At 49.6% G+C, this 27,135-nt stretch overlaps 1 protein-coding gene across 1 annotated transcript in view; it reads left to right on the forward strand.

Annotated features, from left to right (window-relative positions):
• Positions 1-27,135, forward strand: part of KSR2 (kinase suppressor of ras 2) — a gene marked incomplete at both ends in the record, with an annotated part of 399,795 nt that overhangs the window by 278,008 nt on the left and 94,652 nt on the right. The window contains one exon of the mRNA XM_080821671.1: positions 23,791-23,860. Coding sequence (XP_080677797.1) covers positions 23,791-23,860 — 70 coding nt within the window. The remainder of the gene's footprint in view (positions 1-23,790; positions 23,861-27,135) is intronic.

A 27,135-nucleotide genomic window follows, 5' to 3' on the forward strand; every position in this document is an offset into this window, starting at 1 on the left:
CATCCCAGGACCCTGGGATCATGACCTGAGCCAAAGGCAGAGGCTTTAACCTACTGAGTCAACCAGGCACCCTGCCTTTTTTAAATAGTATTTTATGATTGTGTTCGAGACAGCTCTGATCCCTGCTGGATTCATTATTATATACTCCTTATTAGTACATTCATTTTTGTCTTCTAACTTAAGAAATGAAAATGAAAACATTTTCCTGGGCCCCCGGCTCTGTCCTTCATGTGCCAAATGGAGTGGCTGCTCTGTTGCTGTTTCCTCAGAGTTCTGGGATCAAGTCACACCTGCAAGACGTGGCACTCCTGAGTGAGCTTCTTTATTCTCTGAGCTGAGATGTCCTTGTTATTAAAGTTACAACAGGAACACCTTATATGTCCAAATCAGGAGGTGACAATAAAATGAGCCGGGGTTTCACTCATTTGTCTGCTCATTGCTTTATTCACCAGATGGTTTTCCCCTTAACTGAGCAGCTACTATGTGCCCTGTTCCTCTAGGCACTGAGTAAGACACAGCTGCATCCTTGAGGAGCCTCTGGTCCAGGTGAGCTCTTCCTACAGCCCTGGCAAGTGTGAGCCATCCTTAGGCACTTGGTAGGCAATCTGTCATTCAACAAGGCTGAGAAGTAGGCACTATTTTCAGCTCCATTGTCCAGACGAAGAAACTGAGACTTGGGGAGGTTAGATGATCTTCCCTGGGGGATGCTCCCCTTGCAGAGTTGAGCTGGCCCTGCGTGGTAGTGGTCCCCGTGGGCTGAGCATCTGTTCAGTGGCCTCGGGGACAACCCAGCATCACATGTGGCAGCCACTGTGCCCAGACTCTGTCCCGCTCTCTCCAGAGGGGCACCTGTGGTGTCAGAAACCCTGTACCCGGCTGTCATACTTGTCTGTTGGCCTCAGATCCACAGAACCCCTGGGTTAATCTCCTGTCAGCCAAACCGCCTGACACTGTCACCCTCTGCCCATCAAGCCTGCCCATTGCTTCTTCGAAGTTTCCAGGGAGGTCTGCTGATGCAAGGTGGGTGGTGGAGCGTGAGGCCAGGCAGCTCTGAGCTTTGCCTGATTCCCCCTTGGAGATCTTCTCACTGGGAGAGAAAGTAGGGGGGCTCTGAGAGGCCAGCCCCTCATGCCAGGAGGGGGCATACACTCCTGGAGGCTAGTGTAGACCCCAATCTAGTGCTGGCTTTGCCACCCACCAGCTGTGCCTCTCTTTGAGCTCAGTTTCTTTCTTTCTTTTTTTTTTTTTAAAGATTTTATTTATTTGTTTGACAGAGAGAGAGATCACAAGTAGGCAGAGAGGCAGGCAGAGAGAGAGAGGAGGAAGCAGGCTCCCCGCTGAGCAGAGAGCCCGACGCAGGGCTCGATCCCAGGACCCCGGGATCATGACCTGAGCCAAAAGCAGAGGCTTTAACCCACTGAGCCACACAGGCATCCCTGAGCTCAGTTTCATTATCTGCAAAAGGAGGATATGCATGCGTCTTTCCCCATGGTCGTGGCTGGAGATGGCAGCCAGGAGCTGGAGATGGAAGACTGAAGTCAGCACAGGGCTAATGGAAGCTCTCTAGAAGGTTCCAGGGGTCGTAGGCTAGGTGGACCAGCCACACACAAGGAGTGATAAACCTGACCATCCATTATGCTTGTTGAATACTAGTAACGTGGGATGTTTCTAGGTGTCACGGGGAGAAGAAAGAATTCCAGGCTCAAACAAGTTTGAAAATTCTGGGTTCTAACATAAACGAGGTCTCTTTTGCTACAGGACTTTTCAGAGCTTATAATAATGTCCACGGTGACTTTTCAAAACTTAATGATCACAGAATCAGAGTTTTCTTCACGAAGCAGCTCTCGAGGTTGGTCTGGTATATGTGAGAAGTGCTAAAGGGGCTGAATTGTATCTTCCAACCCCAGATGCTTTCAACCTGCAGGTCAGAGAAGCCAGAAGAATGCTTATCATGACCTCTTTCCTTGGCTTTAGAAACCAAGGCACAGAGAGGTGATGTGACTGGCTCTAGTTCATAGCAGAGCACCCCTAAAACCCAGCCTGAACCCCAACCCTGCGCTCTCGCCAATAGGCAAAGCTTCTTTGCACATCTCCCAGTTCCCTGCCTTAACGTTAAAGAACCTTCTTCCTTTTATGGATGAATCTTCTCCACTTCAGGCCTCATTGTTTTTTCTTTGGTTTCTTTTGCTCCTTTCTGGAATCTACCTGCAGCATAAAATAAAACCAATGTGATTTAGTCCGTCAGACCCCCTGCCCCCGAGTGATGGGGTAAGAAGCTTGGGTTCCTTGTCAGCCGCACCGGAAGAGCTTTATGGACACTGGAACCTCGTTGGCTTGCAGAGAGAGTGTCCTCAAAACCCAAATCAACCAGGTTGCCATAAAAACACTCACTCCACGTTAAGGTGCATGTGTCCATCTGTCGACAGATTCTTGGGAGAATCTGGGAACACGCAAAGCCACAGAGACCCCAGTGAATCTGGTTGACTTCTTCTCTAGAAGAAGCCACCAATATTAGAAGGAAGCACGAGTGATCACAAGTCTTGAATATAGCCTGGAAATATGTTTTGCTTGGTCTATGCAAATGAATTTATTTTTCTCCTGAATTAATTAAAAATTAGGAAATTTCATATAAAAGTCTGAATTTCTGGTTTCTCTTGGAAGAATCAGAAAATCCAGCAACACTGGACCCACATTCCTGGCGTCTCCCCATCACCAAGGCAGATGGCAGCTGCCACCTAGCATTACATGGACATCATTGTGATAGACACATAATATATAGATCATATGTTAGTTGTATTAATGTTCATGAGCAATTTCCTGCATCCATATCTCTATGAAAATTAGGAGAACGATGAAAAAATCAAGAGGGCCCATGTTTTATTTTTCTAACTTTTCTCTCATTTGTCTAACTTGTAGGCATTGAGTTATCATATCCTCGCTCTAGATCAAGGACTGCCGAAGCATGTGGCTTGCCGGTCAAATCTGGCCCACTGAAAGCCACGTGGGGCAGGCAGCCTCTGTGGGAAACAGTTTGGCAGTTCCTCCAAAAGTTAGACATTAGAACTACCATATAATCCAAGCATTCCACTCCTGGATATATAACCAGAACTGAAAGCAGGTTTTAAACAAATACGTGTATACAAATGTTCACAGAAGCAGTGTTCACAGTAGTCAAAAGCTAGAAACCAAATGTCCACGGTGTGGTCTCTGTGTCCATAAAATGTGGTCTCTCCCTACGATGGACTATTATTCAACCATCAAAAGGAACACCGTGACACCTGCTGCAAATTCAGCATGGATGGGCTTCAAAACCATCGTGCTAACTTAGAGAAGCCAGACGCAAAGTGTACACTGAGAATGATTCCATTTCTGTGAAACGTCCTGAACGTGTAAATCTGTAGAGACGGAAAGCAGATTGGTGGTTGCCTGGGCCTGGGGGAAGCAAATGAGGAGGGGCTGCCCGATCCGCCTCCTTGGGGGGGTTACGGTTATGGTTCGGAAGTAGACAGACAGAGGGGGGCGTTTGCACCACACGGATGGTGTAGTAAATGCCACCGGATTGTACATATTAAAGTCATTTTAAGTTATGTGAATTTCACCTCAATTAAAAAACAAAAATCTGGCCCCCCGCCTGTTCTTTGCATGGCTGAAAAGCTAAGGAGGTAGTTTTGTGTTTTTAAATACGTATAAAAATCAAAAGAAGGATAATACTTAATGACATGTGAACATTCTGTGAAATTGATTTTAGTGTCCATAAGCAGTTTTGTTGGAAAATAGTGGCGGAGGTTGTAACCGCCCGGATCATCTAAAATATTTCCTCCTGCTACTTTACTCACCAAGTTTGCTGACCTTGGTTCTGGGTCCTTCTCAGCCAGGTGACCGAAGGCGGGGAGAAGTCAGATGCAAGAATTGAGAGACGGGACTGGTCAGTGGGCTTGTGCCTGGAGACAGAGGGATGAGCAAACCAGCTTCCCTTGATATCAGAAGTTGTAGTTTCCTGACGCAGCTCTAACAAACTACCACACGCTGGGTGGGCTGAAAACAAAAGACGTTTATTTTATCCTCCTACTGGGGCTGGAGGTCTGAAGTCAAGTCATTGGCAAGGCCGTGCTGTCTCCGATGGGTCTCGGGCAGGATCCTTCCTCGCCTGGCTTTGGTACCTGCCAGCCGTCCTTGGCCTTTCCCTGGTTTGTAGATGCCCCGTTCCGGTCTCTGCCTGTCCCTACACGGTATTCTCTCTGTGTGTCATGCCATGTCCTCCTCCCTCTGTGTGTCTCTGTGTTCTGGGTGGACATACATTTTGGGGGGAGGGGGACATTTCAACCCCGTACATCAGACCCCGTCCCCCGACCTTTGATTCTAAACAACGAGCATGAACTCTTTATGCCTTATCTACTGCACTCTGAGATGGAGTGAAATAAGCAGGGAGGGATATTAATCAAGTGCTAAATTAAATATTAATTAAGCACCTTCTAAGTGCTAAGCGTCGTTCTAGAAGTGCTTGGCTAACCCTCCGAGGAACCAGTGAGGCACAAAGAGATAAAGCAAGGATCTGCCCAGTTTTACAGCTGTCGGTCTCGGAGCCAGGATGCCAAACCGGGGTTGGGGAGGGGAGCGCGGACTCCAGAGCCTCTGTTAACTCCAGCAGCCACCTTGCGGGGCTGCTGTTTAAATTCTCATCTTGCAAGTAAATAAGGGAACCATCTCCGCGACGGTTAAGAAACTCGGCCAGGGCAGAGCTGAGATGAGAACTCAGGAGGCAGGACTTTGCTCTTCCCAGCGCACGGGGGCAGCCCCTCCCCGCAACCCCTGTGCCTCTTATTTTTCCCATTTCTTCCTTACGTGCGTGTAGAAAGTCTTTTTCTCTCCCTGTCCTCACGCAAGGGTGATATCCAGGGATGAAAGGACCCCGCAGATGCAAAACGAGTCACCTGGAGGCTTTGAGTGGGGCTCCAAGAACCCTGAGCTGGCTCCAAGCATTCACCCATGAAAACCCCTTTCAGCCTTTAGAGAATCAAGGTCCTATTGACAAATGCAAACCTGCAGACATGCGCTCAGAGACGGGGCTGCCTGCTCCAAGGTAAAAGGCATAGATCAGGCCGGTGAATGTGCTTCCTCGGAGTTCATCAATCTTGCCTTTGTTTGGTACATAAGGGAGAATGATCACCCCGAAGGCATCCATCATTAGGCTGTGTTCCTTCCCACAAGAATAGGAGCAGCAGGTAGAGGAGACGAGGGTGTGGCCCAGGGGTGCATTCAGAGCCCGGCTCCCCGGAGAATGGGGCAGAATGGGGGCAGGTGTCAGAGCGGAGACGCTCTGAAAATGCGTCTGATTGCCTCCACACCCATCCATCAGGCCTGGATTCGGCACCTCTTCCTTTCCGTACGGACCATCAATCACGTGGCCTTTGAAAAGCCTGAGAAGATTGCACCTTTGGGTTTGGTTTGCTGAGTTGGAGCATTGGGAACTGGGGCCGCTTTGTGAATTTATGTTCTCCTCTTTGCAATTTGCAATCACACCATCTTTGAGTGTTGGCTCTGAGCCCCTTCTCTGGCTCAGACTCCTTCCTTACTGACTGGCCGAGATTGCCTCTTCTGTCCTTAGGGACTGGGCTGAGTCAGTCACCTGGAAGAGGTGGCTTCTCTGAGAACTTGGGGGAACTTTGAGAAGAGAGTGGGCTGTTTGGCTGGTAGAACCGATGGCTGCTTGACTGACCTCACGATGCCTGAAGGAGTGATAGGCTTAGGCAACCTGTCCCAACCCCATGCTCACCATTCAGCCCACACTCTTTTTTTTTTTTTTTAAGATTTTATTTATTTATTTGATAGAGAGAGAAATCCTAAGCAGGCAGAGCAATAGGCAGAGAGAGGGGGAAGCAGGCTCCCTGCCGAGCAGAGAGTCCGATGCAGGGCTCGATCCCAGGACCCTGGGATCATGACCTGAGCCAAAAGCAGAGGCTTAACCCACCGAGCCACCCAGGCGCCCCTCAGCCCACACTCTTGATAAATAGTTGGGACTGTGGTCAAGAGCCCCAAAATCTTTGGAGGTCACAACCAGTGACCCCCTTCCTCTTGAGCATTCTTGGTATCTCCGATCTAGAGCAGTGGTTCTCGGCTGGGGGCAGTTTGGCCCTTCTAGCCCCTGAGGACACTTGGCAATGTGGGGAGGCAGTTTTGTCTGTCACAGCGGGGGAGCAGGGAGCTGCTGGCATCTGGTGGGTCAGGGCCAACAAGGCTGCTCATCCTGTGATGTGCAGAACAACCCCCATAACAAAGAATTATCCAGCCCTGAATTTTAACTGTATTGAGGTCAAGAAGTCCTGATCTAGAACATTTGTTCTCAACGTGCAGCCCCCAAACTTCTAGCAGCCTCAGCATCCCCCTGGAACTTGCCAGAAATGCAAATTCTGGTCCCCACCCCAGACTCAGGGGTCTGGGGGTCAGAAACTGGTATTTCACCGAGCCCCGACTGATGCAAGAAGTTTGAGAAGCACTGACCTAGAGCCATGAGTGGTCTCTAAGACTGGAAGACCCCATAGATGACCTCATAGAGACCCCACTCTGACTTCGGGGCATCTCGGTCCCATTTGAAGCTGTGTCATTTTACAAATAGCCAACGCTCTTTGTCAGGGCCCAGGGTCAGTCTGAGAGGCCAGAACACTTTCTAGGTAAGTTGCGACCTGCTAAATGACTATTTGGAAGGGAGAGCATTCCTTGGGCTTTTCTGCGGGGTGCCTCGTCTTGTGGGCTTGGGGGATTAAACCGCTTCCAGGAAGGGCCCAGCTTTGACTTTTATGGGTTATTGAATCTTGTTCACTGATATGACTGCCACAGCAGTCGCAGTGCTTCAGGCCACTGGGCAGATAAACAGACTTTGGGTTTGTTGTTTTTTTTCCCTATGGGAAATTCCTGATAAAGGAATTAGCAAGAAGTCCTCCACTCCTCAATTCACGGGCTGTGTTGGGCCAATTACTGAATTTCTCTGATCGGCAGTTTTCTCTCCTGTGAAGTGGGATGTGGTCCTGGTCTTACTGGTCGCTGGGAGGATCCAGTCTCAGGCTCATCAGACCCGGAGAAAGTTCATAAATGCCCATTTGCACTTTTTCTGAGAAGTACGAGCTGGGAGACAAAAATGGTGGTATTCGTTTCCTATGGTTACAGTTTCCTGTAACAAATTGTCGTCAATGTAGTGGCTCAAGACCACACAGACTCATTCTCTTGCAGTCCTAGAGGGCAGAAGTCCAAAATGCTTCCACTGGGGCCAAAATCAAGGTGTCCGCAGGGTTGGTTCCTAATCAAGGCTCCAGGGGAGATTTGTTTCCTTGCCTTTTCCGGCTTCTAGAAGCAAACAGCACTCATTCCTTGGGTCAGCGCCAGCATCACATCATCTTTTTTCCCCCAGGGGTCTGTGAGGTCACAGACCCTTCTTCCTGGGACTCTGCTGGCTCCCTTTTATAAGGATCCTTGTGCCATGGAGGGCTCACTCGGATCATCGAGAATAGTCTCCCCATCTCCGGGTCCTTCATTTCATCCCATCCTCAAAGTCCCTTTTGCCATATAAAGTCACATGCACTGGTTCTGGGCATTAGGACCTGGATGAGTTTGGGGGGCCCAGCATAGTCTCAGTTCTTCCAGGCTGCTGTAACAAAAATACATGGATAGAGCGGCTTACCCAACCAGTATGTTCTTTCTCCCAGTTTTTAAAGACCGGGAAGTCTAAGATTGAAGTGCGAGCAGATTTGATACCTGGTGACATCGTAGATGGCCGTCTTCTCCCTGTGTCCTCCTACAGCAGAAGGGGCGAGAGACATCTCTGGGGCTTTACCCTCATGACCTCCAGCCCCTGGCAACCATTAATCTACTTTCTGTCTTTATGGATTTACCTATCATGGACATCTGTATAAATGGAATCTTAAAATATGTGGCCTGGCTTTTGCATCTGGCTTCTTTCATTTAGCACGATGTTTTCAAGATGCATCTGTATTGTAGCATGGATCACTACTTCATTCTTTTTTATGGCCAAACAGTATTCCACTGTAGGGACACACCACATTTTGGTTCTCCATTCATTGATTGATGGCCATGGGGTTGTTTCTACTTTTTGGCTCTTACAAGTAATGCTGCCATGAATGTTCAAGTTTGAGAACCACTGCTGTAGAGAATTCATCAGAATCCAGAAATCTGGATCTTGCTTTGTCTGTTCAGAAGACAGAGTCCCTTAGAGCCCGATTCACATTAACCAGACTTTGGAGACTGATGTATAAAGCCAGACTTTCTGTTTATTCATGTACAAAGAGAACTTGCTGTTACAAGCAATGCATTTCTCAAGGATTGGGTGATTATCCCATTTTCTCTCTGCAGTCTGCCCTTCCTGAATGCCAGATTTTTTTCAGGAGGTTTCCTGAAACTGAACGTGGAATAGGGAGAAGGAAAGTTTGTTGTAGGGAATATTTGAAGGCCTCATGCTGGGACAGCCTGCTGTCTCTGGGCAGGGTAACTGAGAGTTCAGGCAAATGGCCCAGGATTGGATCCAGGCACCATCACTTGCTAGCTGTGTGGCCTAGAGTGAATTGTTCAACCTCTCTGAACTACTTCCTGTCTTGAGATAATAATAACGAAGGTGTCATAGGATTATTGTGTAGAATAAATGAGATAATACCCATAAAGTGTTTGGTATTATGCTTAGTACCTGGGCCATAAATGGTGGGTACCAGCGTCTTTAGGACAATGAGCGTTCTCGTCGTTGCGGTGGGGTTGCCCTAGGGACTGTAGCTATCAGAAATCTGCTAGTTCCATCCCTCTCCATGACCTTGCATGAGGTCTACATTCTTCTGCTTGTAAGTGAAACAACTCAAACTACTTAAAATGTTTGAAAATGAGGATTTGACAGTCACTGGAGAAGCTCAGACAACCTACCGCTCTTTGGTTTCTCTCCATCTTTCTACTCTGCTTGTTAAGGGTGTTGGCTTCCTTCTCAGGCAGACCCTTCCTGCAGGTAGTCCCTGGACCTCCTGGCAACACACCAGTTGAAGCTTTAACTCCAGGGGACAGAGGAGAACTTAACAAAAAAAAAAAAAAAGAAGATGGGGAGGGAGGGGTGGGAACAATGTCCCAGGGCATTTCGTGGACTCTGATTGGTCCATCTTGGGTCACATGCCTACCCTTGAACCAATCACAGTGCTTTGGACTTCCCATGCCTGGATTAAAGGCCCTCCCCCTAGGACTGGAAGGGAACCTCAGACTGCCCTGGGCTCTAGGGCTGAGATGCCAAAAAGTTATTATGCCAAGGAAAACAGGACTGCTGTTTCTAGAAGAAGGCATGGCTCCGGTGCCAAAGACGCCTCTCCCCCCGGTGGGCTGGGAGGGCCAAGCCAGCACCCACTCCCGACACTCTCTTTGTCCATCCTTTCATAGTTGACTGAGCCCTTCTTTCAGCCTGTCTGTATATTTAATCCACTTGTATCCGGCTCTGATCTAGTTTCCTTCCAATGCTTTGGGCAGGGATTCTCAAAACGATTGCCATTTGAAGCTGGGTAGTTCTTGTGCCGGGGGCTATCCTTCATGTTGTAGGATGCTCTATAACATCTCTGACATCCACCCATTAGATGCCAGTAGCACCATCCCACCCCACCCCACCCCAAGCAGGTACCCCCCAAAATGTCTCCAGATATTGCCAAATGTCCCCTGGGGCCTACATCCCCCTGCTGATGTTTCTCTGTCCAATGATCCATTAGGAGTTGGGCTAGTCTCATTCTTGGAGGGTCAACTTCTTTGCTCATCTTCAAGTTCCTGGGGGTGAAGTTTCTCTATACACCCCCCACCCCCTGGCAACACTTCTCACTGAGAAACCACCGCCCCGTTGCAGCTGAGGTCCCCTCTCTCTGTGGCCTCCCCTTCCACAGCCTTCCCATCGGGACCAGACCCGTCCCATCTCCAGCCCCTCATTCCTGCTTAAGGATGCTTTGGAGTGTGGACACCCCGTCTTGACCTGGGAATGTGATCCATTACAAGGTCGTCTGCAAACCACAGACAGTGTGACGGGTCTCTGGAGGGCGCTTTGAGCATCAGGGAACTGAGAGAGGGAGACGATGTATTGTGTGACGTTCAGACTGAGGCTGCCTGGTGTCTTGGGTTTCTTGAAGTCGGGCCGGGGTCTCTCACAGCCAGCTCGCCTGGTCTGTCCCTGCTGAGCCCACTCAGGCAGTAAATTCCGAGGAACGACTCCGTGTGGGGAACTTCTCAGCAGTCCTTTGTTCTATGGACAATTAACTTCCACTGAACATTAACTACCGGGCGGCTGCATAATTAAAAAACATCACATTTCCACTGGGGGAGAATTTCAGCTCAAGCAACTCGGAATGGCTCTGATTTAAGATCCATAAACTCGGTTCGAGGCAATAAATATGTAGGTAATTGATGATGTAGTGTGCGAGGAACTTAAGACCCATCCATCACACTCGGGCACGCAAGGGCTATGAACACGCTCTGAGAACAGGACAAGAGGAGGGGAATAAATGGCTAGAGGGACCTAGACAGCTCTGTCCTCCCCATAACTCACTGCTGTTCTCCATGGAGTCATGGCCTCGTTCCCTAAAGAGCCTCGTCCCCGGATTTCGTCTTCTCAGGCCAGGGAGAGGGGCCACTAGGCAAAGCTGCAAATGAGCATCTGAGTTGCTCGCGGGGAAAGCCCCCTTTTATTGCACACCTACTATGTGCCTGGTCCTTGCTTCATATCTATGGATGGTCCTTAGGGAAACTCCACAAGATGGGTTTGATCACGTCCATTGTACAGAGGAGGAGGTCTGCAGAGGGGAAGACAAAGCATCAATCACAAGGGCAGAATCAGGATTTCAATTCAGGTCTGCCCCTGTAAATTAATTCCATTTTGTCCTTCTGCTTCTTAGGCAAAAGAGGGAGCTCAGGCCTCTGGGTTGCCTGCATTGTGGTCCACAAACGTGTCCTGTCATCCGTGTCTGGGTCCAGATGTCAAGCCCAACTTGTAGATTCCGGCCTGTGGTCTGCGTGTCCCCCACCCCTCCCCGCCCCACGCCTGTCACTGATACCGCTGTTTCTGTTGGTTTATTTCAACGTGAGACCATTTACAATTGAAATTGATGGAGCACAGGGCTGGCTGTTTTTCTCCCTTCACAGGGACATTTGTGGTGATGGCAGCGTGGGGCCTCTGTCTGTCAACTCTTGTTTTGTTCTCATTTAAGCCTGAGCCGGGCACAGTAAGCCAGCCTCTTCCAATTAGCATTTTCCTTCAGGTCAGGGAGACGGGTCCTGTATCTGTGTGGTCTGAGATGGCTCTGCGTTGCTGTGCGCCACTCCAGGCTGCCTCTCCTCGGGGCTCCTCTCCCAGGAAGGGTGCATAAGAGGACCCCCTTACCGACTTTGCTAATGGGCTGCCTTCCTCACTATCTGAAGAGAGACCTTAATGCTCACAGAAGGGGCTCCCCAGTTAAGGAGATCAAGGTTCAGCTCCCAGGAGAACATTTTCCTTAGCTGACCCCCAACCTCAGTTTTGCAAGATGAGATAATTGGTATTTAACTCATAGGGCGGGCTGGTCACTTATTCATTCATTCACTCATTCATTCATTCATTCATTCATTCATTCAGGAAATCTCTGTGGAAGTGCCACTCTGCCCCTCGTCGTGCTGGCAGCCGAGGATGCAGGAGAGAATGGAGGAGACGTGGCTTATTACAGTCAGGGAGCGAACACATGTCAAACACTTAGGTCAGGGGATCCCCAGACTTGACGGCACATTGGTATTACCTGGCGATCTTTTAAATTTTTCAAAGCCAGGCCATACCCCAGCACAGTTAAATCAAAGTTCAGCAAACGTCACAGCAGAGCCACATAGTAAATATTTTAGGCTTTACAGGGCCTGTGTCTCTGTCATGGCTGCTCAGCTCTGCCCTTAGAGTACAAAGGCAGCCCTCGACACTGGGTGTGGCTGTGTGCCAATAAAACTTTATTTATAAAACAGCCCAGGGGGCCAGATGCATGGCCCAGGGGTCAGGCTTTGCTGACTCCTGCATTAAGCCACAATGTGGGGGAGGAGCGCAGGCATTGGATGATTCCAGCATGCGGACAATTTTGGGATGTGGCTTGGGCAATGCCTGGTCTGCGTTAGCCCTTAATAAAACTGTTTATTATCGCTGCAGCTCAGAGAAACAGTTAGGGGTGGAAACAGGACAATAACCCTGGTCTCTAACTCCAGACCGCATTCTTTTGATCACTCTGCTTCTCCGTTTGAGGCGCTCAGAGCCTTGGTTTCTTCCTCTGTAAAATGGGATCAATATGAGACCTCCCTCACAGGGTTCCTAAGAGGACTGAATGTACAAATGGACTTACATGGCAAGTCTGCCCTCAGGAGGGACTGTATCAGTGGTTCCAATAGAGGCAGGAGTCCGGAGGAGCTGAAATGGTCCAGGGGTCCCAACCCTGGGGGAACTGAGGAAACCCTGGGGCCCTGGACAGACAAGCATGTGGGGACAGGTTTGGGAGAGGAAGGGCTGGGCTCCATTTTTGGGCAGATAGGCTCTGTTCGGTCCGCTGCCCCAGCTGAGGTCCCAACCCCGAGTCAGAGCTTGAGGGCTGGGGCAGAGTAAGGGTTCCTCACTTCCCAGGACCCCTGACGGCCCCAGGCCCTGCAGGGTGTGAAGAAGTGAAGCCTTCATTCAGAGGGTTGGGTTGCTGGCTTATTTTTGCTGGAGTTACCAAGGAAAACGTTCACCTCTCAGCTCTAAACCAAACTCGGCATGGGACACTGGACACATAAGGACGAATTATTAGCCATTCTTACTCTCCAGGAACTCAAGGTCAAGGGTGATAGGGAGAACAGAGTCCTAAGCAGAGGTTCTCCATGTGATGAGGCAGCTGGCCTGGAGGGATAAGCACAGGATGCTAAGAGAGGGTCATGGTAGGGGCATTGACCCCCTGTGCATTCAGGGAGAGCTTCCTGGAGGAGCCACCCCCCTGAGCTGGGTCTTGGAAGAGAAATTGCATGAGTCAGGCTGAGGGCATTGGGCAAGGGATATGGAAGCATGTTCTAGAAAGAGAGAACAGCATCTTTGAAGGTGGGAGGTGGGAAATAGAAGATCCATGGTGTGAATGGGACTTGGGTAGGGCTGGGTGGGGGCTGGAGACAGGAATGGGGCCATGAGCAGTTTGGAGCTGGCATTGGGCCCTTACTTCTCTCCTGCTGCCTTCCAGATGCATGGGGGCATTTTTTGTTCTCTTTGGCCAAGATCAGCATATTCTTCCTCCCCATCTGACCTTTCTCTGTCACTTGAGTGGTAGGTATGACCTATAACAAAGGTCCTGGAGACAACGATAATGGACACACCATGCCCACTCTCAGGATCATATTTAAGGAACCTGCATCCCTCCCACGCCCCAACACACACACACACCAAACTCCTTTTTGGTCATTTATTTCCCAAATAAACCAAGGTGGGTCCATTATCCTAATGAGATTCTTTTGGATTTCTAGATAAGATTTTATTTCTTTTTTGTATTTTAATTTTATTGTCTTATATAAACCACTTTTGACATTTTAAGATAACCCCCCCTTTCCACATCAGAGCAGAAAAAATAACAAGAGGAAATTCGAGGAGAGGGTTTGGGGTAGGGATATGAGAAGGAAAAAAACAGATTTCCCCAGTACATCTTATTTTTTGAGGGAATATTGATCATTAATACCATCCCCCTCCCCGGCTCCAATCTGTGGGGTAGTGGCTCATGGAATTCAAGGCCCATTGCCCCACTTTCCCTGTTGTGCCCCCCCATGAGCCCCCACTTCTTCCCAAACGCACCCCCCCCATTGTTAACAACTTGGATTCTCCATCCATCATCCCCACTAGAAAGATAATTACTCGCGTGGCACCCGGGTCTCCCATTGTTTGGTTACGAGGTTAAAAATCCCTGATACACTTTAATAAATTCAGCAGCGAGCACATTATAAAATGTAATTAAATGCCTCAGCCATCCTCTCTTTCTTTACCGGCAGTGAAATTTAATTGAGGCCACCTGAGGGGGCTGAAATAAATCACAGGTGATGACTCCAGGATTCACATCCCTCTCTGGGAGACGGAGTGATAGCATCACGGTCCATGCGCTGATTTGTGGGCAATTCAGGGGATCCTAGCTCGGCAGGGACCCACCAGGACTTAGACCCAAGATAGCGATGGCCTTTTTAAAGGGGGAGAATGATTTTAGTTTGTCCACTAGATCTCGAAGCTGCTTCCTCTTTGGCTTCAATAATTTTTACACTTGATCTTAGCCAAAAGGCCGAGAAGCAATGGCTTCAATAATTTTTTAAAAAATTATAACCTGGGGTCAGGAAGAATGGGTGTAGAGAACTTTGGTTGGGTCTCCCTGTCATGTCTTCCCCTCCTACCCTGTGTCTGCACTTTCCTGCCTCTTGGCCCCACATATCAGCCCTCCGTCTGCTCTGCTACCATTTGCTCAGTGCCCTGACTGCTCATCCGTCCTACAGAGGTAGGCTTCTACTTGGAGACACTCTTCAGGAGCCACTTTCTTGGTCTCTCCCCCTTGGCCATGAACAGCACCACTACCCCTCCAACTGTAACTTACACATGCTCAAGGTCTTCTCTCTGCCTTGATAAAGTGACAACTGAATAATCAAATTAATGAGCCCAGTCAGAAGCAGCAAGAGGAGAGAGTTAATTTTCCTTCCCCTCTGCCTTCACCAGCTGACATGGATTTCAGCAGTTGCAGGTAATCAAAGACGTACCTCCTTACGGATTCTTCTACCAGAAGACGGGGAGAGCGAGACTGTTGTGGGTTAGAATCTTAGCTGGATTGCGTACTGTGCCTCGCTCCTCTCTTCTGTAGAATGGGCATTTTACAGTGACAAGGCCCACGGGGTGCTAGCACGAGGTGAGCAGAGGGATGCCACCAAGCGGTCATGCCCATTTTGGCTTGGAGAGGGCAGGGCATCTGTCCAAGAATTCATACCACATAAGTGGCAGAAATGGGTCTACGGTCCAGGCCTTCTGGCTTCAGAGTAAAAAAACCGTTCTCAACGGATATGTATATCGAATAACCACGAGGTATACATTAAATATCTTACAATTTTGTCAGGTACACCTCAATAAAACTGGTGGGGATAAAAGGGGGAAAAAAATCTCTCGCCCAAGGAAATGAGTTACACAGCCCTAAATCAGAGGATGACACACTTTTCCTGTAAAGGGCCGGGTAATAATAATTTTGGCTTTGTGGGCCATACCCTCTCTGTCTCGGTGACTTCTCTCCGCCGTCCTAGGAGGAAGCGGTCACAGATAATATGCAAATGAGTGGGTGTGACGGAGGCTGATCAAGCTTTACCTAGAAAACCAGGTGGTGGGCTGGATTGGCCCTGGGAGTTCTTGTGTGCCAAGCGAGGCATTCAGCCTTCCTCCTTGGAGAGCTTCGTCCTGTTCTAACTGGTGTGTGAATCCTAGAGACAATAGTAACAGTAATGCGTCCAGCACTTGGTTGAATCCTTGTCCAACTACGTTAGTCCTACTCATCCTCCTCGCCAGCCTGTGAGGGAGATCTGACTCCCTCTTCCCAGCAGTCAAAAAGGAGACTCAGAGGTAAAATGGCCCCAAGCCTCCTGGGGAAGAAGTGGCAGAGCTGACGTCTGAACATAGGGTCTGCTCACCGCGGATTCCCACACTCTCTCCCTCACTCCAGTGGCAAGATGATGACCAGGAAGCCCTTCCCATTCAGAAAGTAGTTTCCATTGTTTCCAAGGGAGTTCCACATGCAGGACCTCCCTTACACGCCATACACGTGTGGATCGGTGTGACCTTGATACCTCCGTTCCTGCAGCCCTCCTATTCTAGACAGACAGCTTTGCCATGCTCTTTATTTTGACTCAATGCCATGGGAATCCCTGATTCTCCTCTGAATGCTCTCTTCCATCAGGAGCAAACAGCACTGTCCTTGCTCACCCCTCGCATCTCTAACTGATGTTAGGCCCCCCTCCCCCACCCGTTTCTTCCCCCAGGACAGGGGCACCTGGGTGGTGGTCTTATGTAGACACTGACGAGTGCCAGATGGCTCCCGGGATGCGTCCATAGCCATTGAGGGCCCTATAGATAATGAAATTTGGATCTGGGGAAACGGCTTGTAGTTGTCTCAGCAAGAGAATGATGTCCAAATATGCAGAGAAACCCAATTTGGCTTTAAAGCACCATGGAACTGTAACCTTTAGAGACAGCACATAATTAAAGAAACTTTTAGATCTGATCTATTTGAATTGGATATTAAAGCAAACAGCGTTATTCCCTGCCATGTGAAGAAAATCGTGAGTGGCTTTAGCCAAGGACTGGTTGGCCCCTGGGATAAATCCGGGGGGATTTTAGCTGGCGAGTGACCTGTGACCCCAAAAGAAAAGTTTCATGGTCTAAGTTTTATTAGTTTCTGGTATCTTTGAGCCCAAAGAATTTGCTACTTGATCTGAATGCAGCGCTGTTGTTAAGAACTCACTCCGGCTGTCATGCCCCTGGGCCAGAAGCTTAAGGGCAGCTTGGAACTTCCATTTTATTTGTGGTGTTTCTGAGGATGAGCTCTCGGGGTCTGACTGCCCTCGCTCAAGCCCCAGCTCTCCCAGCGAAGATGGAGTTATGGAGATTAAATGAAATAACACATCCAAAGCACTTAATCTAGTTCTGCCATGCAGTAGGTGCTCAATTAATGTTAGCTGTGATTATTAATAGTTTTCTGGGCTCAGAGGTCTTTATCTCCATGGAAACCTTTAAGGCTAGCATAGCTTCTATCCGAGAAGGTTGAGAGGCTCCGAGGAGGCAACAGAGAGCTGCCTGTGGTCTTTTCTAGCTCCAGGACTGAATCACTTAGACAATAATTCTCACACCCGCCTCAGAAGGAGACCCGCTATCAGAAGATAGTGTGGTGCAGGGATGCAGGAAACCTGAGTTCAATCCCAAAGTACACCAAATACTCGCAGTGGGATTTAGAACAATTAACGATTTCGTTTTCCTCACTTCTAAACTAGGAATACAACCTCATAGGATTGTTTGGATTAAGTATAGAAGTGGCTCCAAGAGGCCTATCCCCGTTTGGGATTCATACAGAGGAAGAAGACCAAGCATTGCTTCCGTGCCTGGCCGCGGACTGATTACTCCGGGGTGTGGATTTTTTATTGGGGCGCTGCAGCTGGGATCATGACAGCTCAAGTGGGAAAGCCCTGGGCTGGGAAAAGAATGGCCTTAGAATGTCTTTGTAGCGGTCAGGGCTGATGATTTGGACCCTGCTGTGGGTGGGGAGTTGGAGGATAAGGGAGGAGAGATTGGGTGGGGGAGTAGGAGTAGGGGCTCCTATTTTTGTCCCAGCCTGACGGGCTGTTCTCCGCTTGGCCACCAGAGGGGGCTCTTCAATGAGTGAGCCCACCCCACCTTCACCCCCAGCATCTAGCCTCTGTTTTTTAAAATTAATTAATTAATTTATTATTTGATAGAGAGAGACACAGCAAGAAAGGGAACACAAGCAAGGGGAGTGGGAGAGGGAGAAACAGGCCTCCCGCTGAGCAGGGAGCCCGATGCGGGGCTTGATCCCAGGACCCTGGGATCATGACCCGAGCCGAAGGCAGCCACTTAACGACTGAGCCACCCAGGCGCCCCTAGCCTCTGTTCTACTATACTTGGGGGTTCCCATCGCCTTATAAACAAATCCCGAAGTCTGTGTTTTATTTCCCTTATGAAATATATCACTGTCTGAAATTACCTTGAGTTTTTATTTGTTTACTCACTATCTGACTCCAGGTTCAGAGAATTTATTTATCCTGTTCACCATACACCTAGATCCTAAAACCGTAACCCAGCACAACAAAGGTGCCGTGTTGGTTTCCTACAGCTGCACTAACAGATTACCACAAACCTCAGCGACTTCGAAAACACCGATTTATTACCTTACAGTTTGGGGGAATTAAACGTCCAACGTTAGGCTCCTAGGGCCGAAGTCAGGGTATGTCGGCACAGCCGGTCTCTCCTGGAAGCTTCAGGGGAGAATCCATTCTCTTGCCTGTTCTAGCTTCCTTGGCTGTTGGCCCTCTCCATCCTCAAAGCCAGCAACTGTCACATCTCCTCCACTAACTCAGACCCTCCGGCCTCCCTCTTGCACACATAAAGACTCATGATTACTTCGGGCCTGCCTGGGTCATCCTTAATTTAATCCCACCTACAGAAATCTCTTCTGCCAGTTAGGTGACTTACCTATGGATTCCAGGGATTGGGACTTCTTGGGGAGGGGTGTGGGCATGATTCTACTCATGAAAATATTGCTGGCTAACTGCAGGGGTGACGGCTGAAAGGAACAGCATACCATTACACCACCCGCCGGGCCTCCGACAGCTCTTCCCTGAGCATGTTAAGGGTCAATGTTCAGTGTGTCCTTTGCTCCTCCCAGGCAGAGATAGGAGGCAGGGACACTCCAGGATGGGTTGAACTCCATGCAGCTGGAGAGCCATCTGGACTAGAAGCATCTGGTTTGTTCCTGTCTGCGGTTCTAATCCCAACTCAGCCACTAGCTATGGATGATGGCTTAGTGCTTCTAAGCCTCAGTGTTCCTGTCTGTGAAATGGGGATGAAAGTGGCCATCATTTATTGAACCCAAGCTCTGGTGACCTGAATTAAAAACCCCAGTCCTGGCCTTTATTTGCTGTGTGACCTTGGCCCGATGGCAGAACTTCCTGACTTACCTCTTGGTTAGATGGAGCTAACCCTAACAGCTGCTGTGTTCCATGCATCATAGGACGGATTACACGAGGTCACGTCCAGAAAGGGCTTATTTGGCACTAGAGCTTGGCACACCATACTACTCAACAAAAAGCAGATCTATCATTATTTTTCTCATTTATTTTCTTCTTTTTCTTTGTCTTTGTCTTCACCATCTTTTTTTCTCATACTTTTTCTTTTCCTGTTCCTTTGCTTTATCACCCTCTATTTTTACCTGGTGTCTCTGTGTTAAATGTTTTTAAATATCTTCCACACACCAGGTGTGCCTGGGTGGCTCAGTCATTAAATGTCTGCCTTCGGCTCAGGTCAGGATCCCGGAGTCCTGGGATCGAGTCCCGCATCGGGCTCTCTGCTCAGCGGGAAGTCTGCTTCTCCCTCTCCCACTCCCCTATCTTGTGTTCCCTCTCTTGCTATGTCTCCCTCTGTCAAATAAATAAATAAAATCTTTAAAAAAATATTTTTCACACACCTGACTTCTCTTGGCTTGAGTTCCTTCCTGCCAGGCCAGAGCCCACGCTTCTCATTTCAAAGCTCTGTATAACGTGAATGCTTTATCAATGCCGGTTCCTTGTGTCAGGGCTTCTGTCTGTCCGTCTGGCTCCCAAGGGAGTTTCAAAGACTGAGGGTCCTGGTTTACCCCCTTTCTGTACAGAGCAACAGCTGAGAGACCATAGAGAGAGACCTAGGGAAGGGGAGACGGACCCTCCTTCCCTCCACCACTCCCTTTCTGTGCACTGGAAATGAAAACATCTGAGAAGAGATTTCTATTATTCTACCCCTGGGACTGAAGGCACCAGGGACGCGCACAATTCTGTCTCCGTGTCTGCATGACTTGTTATCAGAAAATTAGAGTAGAAAAGAAGCTTTTGTTCAGCTATGGAGACATCTTAATAGGCGCTTTGATTGTTAAACAGAAGTTTCTGTATCAGTTTAATTGCTATAAATGCTGTTTGCCTTCTCTGTTATGATAAGGCCTGGATTTTCATAGATTTCCACACACCCCCCCCTTCCCTTTAAACAGTTTTCCTTTGCTTTTAGGCTCGAGTTGGCAAGTTTAATGAAATCCACACGGAGAAAGTAAAGCGAGGATCTCAGAGTTCAGGTCTGCACACCCACGTTCAAAGCCGCATGCTGGTTATTACTGCTTGAGACTAATGACGCTGTAACTGTGCGATGTAATTGACAGAATTCACCCCTTCAACCAGAAGGAAATGAAACCAAACGACTAAACTTAATTACTTCTACTTCTTGAGAAGGTGCTGTAATTGAGAATAACAGCATAACTGGGATATGAATCTGAAAGTGAGATGTGCTTATAATAAAAGAGGATTTGTTCTCTGCTGACTTGAGCCTCAGAAGTACCATGTTGGTTTCTTGGGGTTGGTGGCGGGGGGATGCGAGGTGGTTAAGAAAGTGGAAAATATCTAGATCAGGGCTTCTCAGCCTTGGTGCTTTCGACATTTGGGGCTGGTTAATCCTTTGATGGGGGGGCTGGCCTGCGCGTTATAGGATATTGACCCGAATCCGTGGCCTCCACCCACTGGGTGCCAATAACACCTCCTAACCCCACTGTGACAACCATTGCCCCATGTCCCCTGGGAGGCACAAGTCACCTTGGCTGAGAATACTGGTGAAGGGGCTTTTGTAGGACTTATGAGCAAGGGCAGAATTACTCTGTGAGGTTCTACTGGTGCCTGGCTGCGTGACCTCTAGCACGTTACTGCGTCTCTGAGCCCCTGTGTCTTGTAGGGAATAACAAGCCCACTGACCGCACAGAGACATAGTTTCCAGGTCTACACTGCACAGCCTAATGCCTGACTCATACTGAGCAATCAGTTAACTCGCGCTTCCATCATAATGCACTTGGACTCAGCAAACATTTAAGAAGGACTTGCTTTGCTCCCGGTGATGCAAAGATGAGGCTGGGGTCCCAGTCCTTGCAGGAGGGGCACATATACACAGAGTAGTTGGTTCTACCTTATTCTTCACCCATGGTGGACATGGCTGATCAATCTTGGTGTTCTTTCCTGTTGGGCCTCAGTATCTTTCTCGACACACTTTTCTAGACAGCCACTACGAATGTCCCGTGAGATGAAGCCCAGTCGGCACTCCTAGTTTTGTAGATTTCCCACGAGGAGCCAGTGCATCAGAGCTAACGAGCGCTTTCTCTCCAGCCCAGCTGTCCCGTCTGCACCTGCCCTGGCGCTGGGGAAAGCATTTTAAGGAGTTGGAAAGTAACATCCGTCTTCCCAAAACAGACTTAAGTCCCCAGAGGAGCTAGGAATGGAAAGAATGCTCTCTTTCACTCTTTTTTTAAAATCGTTTTTTCTTTCTTGTCTTTTTTGTTTCCTTCAGAAACTGAAACAAGTGGCAAGATGGCTTGGATTGGGTGACATTTAGCTTTTCGTTAAACTGGAGGAAATTCCACTGGCTATGACTCTGATTCATATACAATACTGCTTCTCGAGGGGCTTTTCTGTGCCCTTTGGGCTTGGAAAATCAGTAGCCCTCCCACAAAGGGTCCCAGCTTTACGAGGGCAGAATTGGGGTTTCTGGAAACAGCTTTCAGATGGCTGTCAACGGTGTCCTTAGACAGAAGAGAGGAGGGAGTGGGTTGGAGGTTAAATGCTCTCTGATCTCTGATCGGTTCAGACACGCCCAGCTCCCAGGGAACACACCACTCCGGAACAATTGCTGTGTAAGATGGGATAGGCGTGTGTTAGCTCCGAAAACAGGGAGCTGGCTCCTTCTATCTGGCCTACGAAAGGAGAGCTGGTGTATTGGTCAGCCATTCGCTTCCTCTCTCCCTAGCTGGTGGAGATTTCACACGCAGTGCGGCTTCATTTCTGCTGCTGTTTCACACACCTTCTTGGGGCCTTCAAGGTCGAGGAGGAGGGACGTGAGGCGGAGTGTTAGTGGAAGTCCCCAGGATTTAGCTTAAGGCATGAAAAGAAAGACCAGATGGGGACAGGCATCCAGTCTGAAGTCCATGTGATTTATGGTTTCTTGCTCATTCCCATCCACCCATCAGTCTATCTATCCATCTTTTTATCCATCCGTGCATATATCTACCCACCTACCAATTCATCCATCCATCCATCCACCCACCCATCCACCCACCCACCCATCCATCCACCCATCCACCCATCCTCCCATCCATCCACCCATCCATCCACCCATCCACCCATCCATCTGTCCATCCACCCATCCACCTGTCCATCCATCCACACACCCATCCATCCACCCATCCACCCATCCTCCCATCCATCCACCCATCCATCCACCCATCCACCCATCCATCTGTCCATCCACCCATCCACCTATCCATCCATCCACCCATCCATCCATCCACCCATCCACCCATCCTCCCATCCATCCACTCATCCATCCATCCATCCACCCATCCATCCACCCACACACCCATCCATCTGTCCATCTACCCGTCCACCCATCCATCCATCCACCCATCCACCCATCCTCCCATCCATCCACTCATCCATCCATCCATCCACCCATCCATCCACCCACCCACCCATCCACCCACTCATCCATCCATCCATCCATCCACCTATCCACCCATCCACCCATCCTCCCATCCATCCACCCATCCACCCATCCATCCATCCATCCACCCATCCATCCATCCACGCATCCACCCATCCACCCATCCTCCTATCCATCCACCCATCCATCCATCCATCCACCCATCCACCTATCCATCCATCCATCCATCCATCCATCCACCCATCCACACATTTACCATTCTGACCACCTTCCTACCCACCTATCCATCTACCTACTTACCTGTCTTTCTACCTACCATCCAACCACTTGTCCACCTGACTATCCAAATATTCATCCATCCATCCCTCCACCCAACCACTTACCAATCCATGTATCCATCCATCCATTCATTCATCCAACCACCCACCTACCCATCCATCCATCTACCTGCTCATCTGACCATCTACCCACCTATCCAAACATTCATCCACCATCCCTCCATCCACTCCCTTACCAATCCATTTACTCATCTGTCTATCCATACATCCACTCACTCTTGCATTCACTCCTCAACCCATCCACTTATTTTTTTTTTAAGAGAGAAGTGGGGAGAGGGGAAGAGAGAGAGGGAGAAAGAATCTTAAGTAGGCTCCACACCCAGCATGGAGCCTGAAATGGGGCTCACTCTACAACCCTGAGATCATGACGTGAGCTGAAATCAAGAGTCATATGCTCAGATGCTTAACCAACTGAGCCACCCAGGCAGCCCTCCATCCACTTATTTGAACATGAGTTTAAGTGGTACATGGTTGGACATATTTTAAAGAATCACTGGTGATAATACAGAAAGTGATATTGGTTTTCGATATAGAGTGTGCTTTTAAAATAAGTGTATTTAAACAAACAAAGAGGGTTACCTTAAGATAATAAGTAAATAATTTTATGGGCTTTATGGGACAGGACAAAACAGGGAAAGTAGTGCATCCGTGCCTGGCATTTGGAATCTACCATGTTAGAACTTCGCACACATTTCTGCATGTGCCCTAGAGTCTCTCAAATCTGGATTCACAGCTGCTGTGCGTTCTCCAAGGTGTATGACCTTGCACCAATGACTTCCTTGCTCCAAGCCTCAGTGGTGTTGTCTGTAGGGTGGGGATGCTAACCACCCCTTTCTTTGGGGTCGTTTTGAGCATGTAATGAATGAAAGCATGTGAGTCACTTGCCACATGCCTGGCACACACTAAGCACCCCATAAATGGAAGTGATGCTCATTTTTATTCTTGCCACAGCTGGCTTCTTTCACGGCACTCTCTAGCTGCCCTGCTCAGGGGATCTTGCTTTAGTCAAAGTAACACATGTTAACCCAGTGTTCCATTTGGCTTCGGTTTCATGAGTGATGTTGGTGGTCACTGAAGCTGGCGAGCCTCCCTCTTCCTCCCAGGGCTTGGCTGGAGCCTGCCCCAACCTCTAATCCTCTGTGTAACAGGCTCTTCTCCTCCTCTCTCCTCTCCCTGCAGACACACTGTCCGTGCCACGCTGGTCCCCGCAGATCCCTCGCAGAGACCTCGGCAACTCCATCAAGCACAGGTAGGCTGGATTCCTTTGTGCACCGGGGCCCACCTCCCAGCACAGTGAAGGCTGGCATCTTCGGCCGCCAGAGTGGGGAAAGGCTGGGCAGACATTTTGCTCCGGCTCCGGTGTCGTCATGCCCCTCTCTCCTCTGCCAAGCGAAACCTTGTTGTAGCATCTTATTAACCTGGCCCTGGTCAAATCAGCAAGTAATGGTTAGAAAGCCAGAGCTTTGGGGTCCTACTTTCCTGTGTTCCAGCCGGCTAGTAAAACTTTGCATCCTTGAGGAAGTTACTTAACCTCTCTGAGGCTCAGTTTTCTCATCAGGTAATTCTGCCTACCCGTAGGTGTGGTGAAGGTCAAATGAGATAATATATGCCAAGTGCCAAGCAAAGGGCATGTAATAATCACTCAGTAAACGGTACCATTGTCAAACAAGTGCCTTACATTCCTAATTTTGGGTCTTCCCTCCCAGAAGACAAGATTGCATACTGAACTCAGAGGTACTCACTCTCTGTTGAGGTGTAGGTCAGTCCAGAGCTCCAGTCCTGTTGGGTCCATGGAAATAACCTCCCCAGGGGTATGTCTGTCCTTTCGGGAAGGAGACTTATGTCTACTAAACATGCCTTATAAGAAGTTCATTAACTTTCCAGATTTAACTTTCTACATTTTATGTCATTATCCTCACAGTCACCTCATAAGCTCAGTGGGGTAAGTAGCTCAAGTGTGGTCATGTCCATTTGACAGATAGGGAGACTGAGGCCCTGCACGATTAAGTGATAGGCCTACAAGCTAATTAAACTTTGCACTGTGTTCTTCGGACACTGCTGCCCAGAGTTTTCTTTGTACCGAGGCCTCTGGGTAGTAGCCAAGGGACCTGTGCACTCATTCATGGATTTCTTGCGCTTGTATTTATAGAGTGTATCTGTGCCTGGGTAGCAGCACCGCGCAAGACCTAGGGCCTGTGCCCTTGTGGAGCTCGCGGTCCGGTGGAGGGTTAGAGGGTTAACAGACTGCGACGGTACCTGGGAGCGGGGCTACAAGGGTGGGGGCAGTATCAGGTGCAGACGGATCGTCATTGGGGGTGCGGGGCCAGGGGGAACAAGCACACTCTCCCGGAATGGCACCTCATCAACAGTTTTTGAAAGAAGCATGTTGACAGGATAGTTGTTAAGACTAAATGAGGAAACGGTGGAGGAAGCCGTGAGAAATACATGATAGACTCTTCCGTGGTCAGGCGGGAGATGCAGGGAGAAAGGCATCAAAGAGAACAGCCCTTTCCGCTTCCCCCCTGCCCCGGGCGAAACTGCACTTCTGGGTTGGCCACACCCCTGACTCAGCCCCACCCCTGATTGGTCCCGCCCCGACTCAGCTCCACCCCTGGATTGGCCACACTCCTGGCTCAGCTCCATCCCTGATTGGTCCCGCCCTGACTCAGCTCCACCCCTGGATTGGCCACACTCCTGGCTCAGCTCCCTCCCTGAATTAATGCTGGCCCTGGCCAGCTCAGCCCCTGAATTGGCCCAACCCCTAGCGCAGCTCCACCCCTAGGTTGGCCACACCCTTGGCTCAGCTCCACATCTAGATTGACCCCATCTCTGGCTCAGATCCACAGTGGGTTGAGTAGATCCCTGCTTAGCTACATCCCATATTGGCCGCAACCCTGGCCCGGCTTCACCCCTGGGCTGACCCTGCCCCTAGCTCAGCCTCGCCCTCTTGCTCTGTCTCACCCCGCGGCTCTAGCAACCTAGAGTGTGTTAGATCTGGGTGTACCTCCTCCTCAGATACTGATTTCCAGAGGCAGGGTGATGATCTTGGGTATTAGAAAGGTCTTCTTGGAGGAGCCGGGACTTGGGATGCCCTGTTACTCTTTTGTCTCACCCTGTGTTTCTCCCCGGGCTCCATGCCAAGAGGAGGAGCCCTAGACTCACCCCAGCCTTGGTGAAGAAATGAAATTAAGATCCCATTTCACCACCGTCCTCAGAGCCACCCCAGCCAGAGTTTAGGAGGAGAGAGAGCTGATCCCAGAGATGGGAGAGGACTGGTAAAGAAAGAGAACTCTAGGCTTCAAGGCTCGTGCTGCCCGCCCGCCGTCCCCACACAGTGGGCTGGTTGCCGGGGTGGGGGGGGGGGCACCAGATGCCTATTCTCTTCATCCCCAAGAGCTGCCAAATGGCACAAGGTAGGGCCTGCCAGACTTGCTGGCCCCGTGGAAGAGACAGAAAAAGACTGAACCACCCCCAGTCCAGAACTGGAGAGGAAGTTTCCTCGTCACAAGAATCCCCATTCCAAATATTACTATTTGCTTTGATACACAGGCTTTGGGCTGCGGCTGGTCCCGCTTGGAGGGTGACTGACCCAAATCAAGCATGTTGGTACCGCAGAAGGATGCAGCCTTGCCCTCAAAGTTCTCAAGCACTGAGTTATATAATCACTTCTGATTTTCATTTTGACACTCGGAGGCAGAGGAGATTAGATACAACTCCTGCGGAAGGTGGCAAAAATTGAAAATGAAAATTAACTCTGACCCGGCAACCTTCAGCACTTTTCTGGGGCCAGCCCCGCTGCTGCCTGGTATCTCTTGAGGGAAGAAAGCACCCCAGTAGCAGCGAGAGCCCCAGGAAGTTAATGTGATGCGCCTCTGTTCCCGCTGGTTCCCTCTCCTCCCTAGCCGTCTGTCTGTCAGAGCCCTCCCATCTGTCTCGCGTTTGCCGCAAGGCAAGCGGTGGTGATTGGCGAGGAAGGTGAGCTCACCGCCTACAAGAGCTTTCACTTTGGGGACCCTCTTCTCAAGTTTGAGGCCTCAGCTCTTCTGGGGCGGGCAGGTCCCCATCAAAATGTCCCAGATGATGTGACTGGCAGTGAGGCGGTGATGGGTGGGCTCCTGGGAGGCCCCACCTTGCTTTGTGGTTCTCTGAGGACAGCTCTAGCCCCATCCATTGCCCATTGCCCCATCTCAGTACTGATCTCGGCACATAGCCTGGCACCAGGCAAGACTTGTCATGAATGTCCAGGTAATAATGAAGTTACAGCCCAATTGAGTGAGCCCTTACTACATGCCAGGCGGTGGGAGGCCCTTGACATGCATGGCCCGTTGGGTCCCCTCAGTCACCTGTGACATTGGTTATCATCCCCACTCTACAGACAGGGAGACCAAGTCTCCGGTGGTCTGGACAACTTGATGAAGTCACATGTCTTGGAAGAAGCAAGACTAGAATTCAGGGCCTGTGTGCTTCCTCTTGAGGCAGCTCATCCTTCTAGAGATAGCCCGGTCACCACGACCTTGCCCTTGA

The sequence above is a fragment of the Martes martes genome (genome assembly GCF_963455335.1).
Source record: "Martes martes genome assembly, chromosome: 13".
Classification (NCBI taxonomy): domain Eukaryota; kingdom Metazoa; phylum Chordata; class Mammalia; order Carnivora; family Mustelidae; genus Martes; species Martes martes.